This window comes from Lactuca serriola, chromosome 3 (assembly GCF_051521515.1).
Source record: "Lactuca serriola cultivar US96UC23 chromosome 3, Lser_US96UC23_V15, whole genome shotgun sequence".
Taxonomy (NCBI): Eukaryota; Viridiplantae; Streptophyta; class Magnoliopsida; order Asterales; family Asteraceae; genus Lactuca; species Lactuca serriola.
This window is the reverse complement of record NC_136410.1, coordinates 81,104,429-81,111,204: the sequence shown is the minus strand read 5'-3', so window position 1 is coordinate 81,111,204 and position 6,776 is coordinate 81,104,429. Positions and strand designations below refer to the sequence as shown.

General features: G+C 34.8%; 1 protein-coding gene across 1 annotated transcript; it reads left to right on the top strand.

Moving 5' to 3' along the window:
• The first annotated feature begins 514 nt into the window (after window positions 1-514).
• LOC145095437 (uncharacterized) lies at window positions 515-1,765 on the top strand. Its single transcript, XM_079033318.1, has 2 exons — window positions 515-956; window positions 1,485-1,765. Exons 1-2 carry the CDS (start codon window positions 515-517, stop codon window positions 1,763-1,765), a joined length of 723 nt encoding a protein of 240 aa, XP_078889444.1.
• Window positions 1,766-6,776: the final 5,011 nt, after the last annotated feature.

Below are 6,776 nucleotides of genomic sequence, written 5' to 3'. Positions count from 1 at the left end.
GTTGTCTTTGAAATTAATGAGGATGTAGTGCATATGAATAGGACATCAAACAATCCTTTCTTGAGTAAGTTATGTGTTGATGATGAGGAGGATAATAAAATTGTAGATGATGATAATGGGAGAGAAGTTGAACTTAACATTCAAACTCATTCCATATTTAATGAGCTATTACACTGGAAAAAACAAAAAACAATTCTAGGGATGAGATTTAAGGGTCCAGGGCAAGTAAAATCAATGTTGTGCAACTATGATGTAGCTAATGGATATCAATTGTGTTTTGAAAAAAAAAAGATAGGAAAAAGACTTTTGGTGAGTTGTAGCAAATATGCTTGCACATTTAGATTATGGGCTTCTTGGATGAGTGATGAATAGAGTTTCCAAATCAAGTCACTATAATTATGCTAGGAACTTCAAGTTTGGATCATTGGTGACATATGCATGGATTGGGAGTCACTATACCAAAGAGATTGTACAAAGTCATAAAATAAGTGTAAGTAACCTTAGGGTAAAGGTAATGGCCAAGTTTGGTATCCAAGTTAGTATGGGCCAATGTAGAAGAGCAAAGAAGTATGCACTGAATCTTGTTGAAGGTAGCCTTATTGAACATTATGGTAAGCTATGTTCATATGGTCATGATATTTTAAGGACAAATCATGGGAAAACTGTGAAACTAGATGTGGAGGATGGTCCATATGGAAAGAAATATTTTAGCAAGTTTTATTGTTGTTTTCAAGGAGTTAAACAAGGTTGGATTGAAGGGTGTAAAAGGATAATAGGTCTTGATGGATGTTTTCTTAAAGGTGTTTGTAAGGGGGAATTGCTTTGTGCTATTGGGAGGGATTCAAATGACAATATATATCTTATTTCTTGGGCAGTGGTTAATGTGGAGAACAAGCAGAATTGGAAGTGGTTTTTAGAGCTTCTCATTGATGATCTAAACTTGAATTTAGGCAATGGTTTCAGTTTAATGTCGGACCAACATACAATTAGTATTTTACATAGGACGTGTTTGGCACGGAGCTTTTGGAAGCGTTTGGGAGCTTCTAGCTTTTAGCTTTTGATAAAAACGCTCTAATTTAAACAAAAAACTCCGTTTGGCAGTACGAGCGTTTAGCTTTTAGTTTTAACAAAACGATCTGATTCTAAAGGCTACTTCATGTAGCGTTTAACAAAACGCTCCAGAGCTTTTGAAATCAATTTCCATAATTACCCTTAAAAATATATTTATTTATTTATTTATTTTTAATCAATTGTCCTTTTATGTAATTTTATATATTTCAAAAGCTTCCAGCTACTTTGCCAAACATTCATATAACAAATAAAAGCTACAACTTCCCGCTACCAGCTATCTGCTACACGCTACCAGCTAACCGCTACCCGCTTCCAGCTACCAGCTACTTTTTCCAAACACGCCCATAGTAATTCATTTATATTTATTCTATACTATCTGATTTAAACCTTTGTATTAATATAGGGTTTGATAGAGGCTGTTAAAGAGTTACTTCCATATGTAAAGCACAGGCAGTGTGCTAGACATATTTGCCAGAATTTGCAGAAGAGATTCACTGGTGCCATATATCATACCATGTTTTGGAGAGAATCTAAAGCCACAATTGAGCATGCTTTTAAAGTTGTGATGAAGGAAATTGAGACATTGAACCCAGATGTCCATCAATATATCATGGAGAAAGATCCTAAAACATGGTCAAAAGCTTTCTTTCAAGCTGGAAGGTGTTGTGATGCAGTTGAAAATGGCTTCTCATAAATTTTTAATGTTGTAATAGTAGATGCCAGGAAGAAGCCCATAATAACCATGTTAGTGTTGGATTAGATGTCTAAGCCCATAACTATTATTGGTATGTAGTCAACCCGAAAGTAGCATGGTCCATTTGGGTTGCATGGTATCGGAACAATTGGATAGACAAGTGAGAAAATGTTATTTATGATTTATATTGATATATTATAAGTTCTAATATATTAATATGAAATCATATTTTTTTAATTAGTATTGATCAAGAATTATTTTGGATTTAATTTTGTGATCAAAAGAGACTAATTAAATATATGGGGATTGATTATGTAAATCATTCATTCTTATATATATGGGCTTGTGATCCATTGTCCTTCATGTTGGACTTAACCCATGGATACTCCATGGAGGTTAAAACTCATGGATCATGAAGGAAATGGAAAGTCATGCACATTAGGGTTTACATGGTGTAACCCTAATGAGCCACACTATATAAAGGATCCCATGGTTCATGAAATGGCACTAGTGGATACACATAGTGAGGGCAAGGGCCGATTTCATAGGGAGAACCAAAGTAACATTCTTCTCTAGTTATTCCATTTGTTGTTGGTGTTGTGTGATTCCATTTGAGGCTTCCACACTATTAGGGCTAAGCTCTTAAAGGTTCAAGACTTCAAGCTCCACATGTCATCTAACTAGACTTTTGTAGTATAGTTGCTTCATAATATGCTAGTTAGGATGATGCTTTGGAATTTTGTATTTTTGCATGTATAATAGTGAAAACATAGATCCAAGGCACATAGGGTTGCATGCATACAATAGGAATATTAGATGCTCAAAACCCTTCAGTTAGAGGAGTTAAGATTAGACATGATGGACATAATCTAGAACATGAAATTAAAGGGACAACAACGGGGAAATCATATTTGTCCAGAGATAATGGATAAGGTGAATTTGCTTTAAAAATTCAAAGCCATTATCAGGTACTACCTAGTAGATTAAAACAGTTTGAGGTAAGGGGAGCAACAGATGCATATGAGGTGGACTTAGAAAGGAAAACATGTTCTTGTAGGTTGCGGCAATTGAATGGATATGGATGTGCTCATTCTGTAGCTAGCATATCCTTTCTTAATAGGGATGTAAAAGCCTATGTAGACAACATGTTTAGCACAACCATATTTAGGAAGGCATACAATTACAGAAATTGCCCCCATGAATAGCAATGACATGTGGCCAGAGACAAATTATACTCCACCATTGCCTCCTATTTGTAGAAGGATGCCTGGTAGGCCAGCTATTAAGAGGAAGAAATCCACTACAGAGAATATAGGAACACACAGGGTTTCTAAGGCTGGAAAGAAAATCAGATGTAGTATTTGCAAGGAGATAGGTCACAACAAGGCCACTTGTCTACAGAGAAGTCCCCAAAAGTTAAATGTGAAGAAAAAGAAGAAACAAAAAGTTTGTGTGAAGCAAAATGCAGGACAGGTAAAACCATTTAAAATTTAAATTTATTTACATATGATTTGTTACTAACATAATTATATCATGCGATATAGGGTAGTACAAGTGAACCACAACAACATGAAGAGGTTGAAATGACTCCAATTGAGATGGATACTACTCAAAATGATATGCAAGTTACTCCTACTGATGTTGAATCCAGTAGTGCAAGGGATTTTAGTCAGTCTATGCAATTTACTCCACCTAGAAGTTATGAAGGTGATGAGGGTGTTGTGGGTGAGGAAGCTGAGGAGGGTGGTAATGTTCAAGATGATGAGGTTAATCCTAATGTCCAAGTTGTTGATAATGTTCAAATTCAAAAGGTTGTTCATGTTATCCAGGTTCAGCAGGTAAGGGTTAGACCAATTTCAGAGATTTTGAAGAGGATAAGGATTAAGGAGAAGAAAGTCAGAGAGAATATTGAAGCTGAAATTAGGCAAAACAATTGGTGGTGTTGATGATCCAGGAAATTCTGAGGTAAAAGCTCTTATAATTGATTAGTGTTGACTTTTACTTTGTGTTATTTGGATTTAAAGTATGTGTGTTAAAATGATGGTAATTTGGATTTAAAGTTTATGTATTAGGATGATGGTAATTTGCATTTATGTATGGTTGATGCCTTTTTAAGTTCACTCTTGACATAAAAGGATATTTTGGTCATTTATGTATGGATGGTGCCTTTTTAAGTTAACTCATAACCAAAAAGGGTATTTTGGCCAGTAATGGATATATGTTGCCTTTTTAATGAAACTGTTGACATGAAATGATATTTTACTCACTTATGAAAGTATGTTGCCTTTTAAAGTAAACTCATGACATATGGATTTGAATATTTGTAACACCCCGAATCCTGGATGAGAAATTTAAGAGTTATAATGCACTTTGGAGAACCTACTCAACGAGTTGGTTGGTACCGACTCGTCGTGTAGGGGCTGAGCTGGCCATGCGGGTTATGAAGCCTACTCGTCGAGTCGAAGGGCTGGACTTGACGAGTTGAGTTTGTATTGAGAAAACCCTAATTTTAGGGCTTGCACCCTATTTAAAGGCCCTTAAGCCCTCATTTCCACCTCCCTGATCATTTAGACACATTGAGAGAAACCCTAGATGAGCTGTAGTCATTGTGTGTGTGTGTGTGTGAGAGAGAGAGAGAGAGAGAGAGAGAAAGAAAGAAAGGCTAAAGATCTTGTGTTCAAGTGCATTTTTAGAGGAGGTTTGAAGAGCAAGAAGGTTTGGAACGAGAAGAAGCTTTGGATCCAGTGTTCTTTCGTTGCTAGCTTGCAATTGGAGGTCAAAAGCTATCTCTTTAATCATTCCTTTTGTTAGATCTCTTTCTAGAGAGTTTTAGGGATTTATCCTATCCACCTTTTGGTTTGGAGTTGTTGAGCTGGTCATGGAAGTTGAGACCACAAATCTGAGCTATATGAGTCCCTGTGAGCCCAATGATTCGAGCTTTATCAAGCTTTGGGCAAATCTTCAAGCACAAAGACCTTTATGGAGCTTATTTTGGCATCTTTAGCCCTATATGCCATGCATGAACGTAAAGGTTGCATCTTTACATGATGATTCAGCCTTAGGAGGCTAGTCCAGAGTATGAGACCTTATTCCTGTCCAAAATCGTTTGAATGAGGAAATGGACTGAATAGACTCGGTGAGTTGGTGAGCCGACTCGACGAGTTGGTTAGGGTTTACCCGATGGTTTGGACGCGTGACAGACTCGGCAAGTTGATGAGAAAACTCGACGAGTTGAGAGGGTTTTACCCATCCTTGCATTCAGAGTGAACTCGATGAGTTGATGAGACAACTCGACGAGTAGGTAGGGTTTTCCTGATCTTTTGGAGGTTGCATGGACTCGACGAGTTGGCTAGCAACTCGACGAGTAGAGTCGGGTTTTCGCGATACCGGGTATAACTAAGTTCTTATTCAATTTACTTTGAACTAAGTACCTTATATGAGTCTTAGTTTGTAACTAGACATGACCTCTATACCTGTAATCAAATTCCAATACGATTCCTGATTTAGGAAAATATTTACCATAATACACGTATACATTTAGCACAAAGTTCAAATGGTAAGTATTTGGTTTAAATTTAATCTACTTAAGTAATCATACTTATTTTAAGATAGTCACGTAGTATTACCAAATATTTATTTTAACATAAATATAGTCTTATCTGGTTCGTATGGTGTAAGTATTACGAAATATTCATTTCACACATATTCTAGATAATAAGCATATAATTACCATATAAACTTTCAGCTAGTATTTAATACTTTTAATAAATACTAGTATTAAACTATGTTCTTGAAAGTGATTATGCACACACTTGATTAAGGTGTATGACTCATGGAAAAGTCACCTCCTTAACTTAAACTTTAATTTTCCCTTTTAAACGACCTAAATATTAATATTATTAAGCCTTAGTTTTCATTCGTATTTATAAATTTATATTTAACCGTTACCAGATTATAATAATGGTTTTTAGATTTATCAATAACCTCAAAAGAATACTGAATAACGGCTCCTTAACTCGCCTTTCTATCCCTAAGTAAGGATTTGCCTAAATACTGTTTTCGCACAATATTATATCAACTAACCCCATTGTTTTATACATGAAATAATGTTTAGGTTCATTTATGATAGTTTATTAGCTTGCTGGCCTAATTCCATAACATTAACTCTATTGATTAGGGTTTCATTTAAGCGACCTTTTACATCGCATTCTTCACACAACCATTTCTCATTATCTAAAAATGACAAAGTTCACGAACCGAACTGTTTTGTGTCCCCTTTCGGGTTCCTCTCCCTGTCTCCCTTTGTCTTTTCGTCTCTCTATCGGCATGTCAGTTAACATAATTCCCATCAAAGACTACAAACACAATATGACTTTGTTTGAATAGTCTTGTACTTAAAAACTAATGCACCACACCGGGTTGATGATGGATAAAAGAGTTTTACTTCAACTCAATTAACACAATAAAAAGGAACAACTTGAGTCAATGAAGAATAAAACACCTTCTGAGGTCATTAAATTGGCAAGAGAATTTTATGTTGAACAAAATTGTACTGACTATATTCTTATATGATATATAAAAGACGTTTTAGGATGTTTGACGAAGAAAAGAAACAATCAATGCGTTTATTTCTTTTTATAAAATAAACTAATGTTTAATATGTATTCAAGTTTTGTACTTCTAATAAACTAATGTTGAATATGTATTAAAGTCCTCTCCTTATATATAAATAAATAAAATTTGTTGGTTTATGTAAAAAAAATACTTGTTTTGCTATTTGATATAACTATTTTCAAGATCTTACCTTGGTGTTTCTATCACCTAATAATATGATATTTATCTTCATACTGAGAGTCTAGTGATTGAGATGTATAATTTCATACATGATGTCAGAGTTCAAACTTTGACATGTCTATAATATTGCTAGTGATCAGTAATTTATCTTTCATATAAGTTTTGAGATGGGTTTATGCTGATTTGTAAAATAATAGAGTTTTCAATTTTATAATAC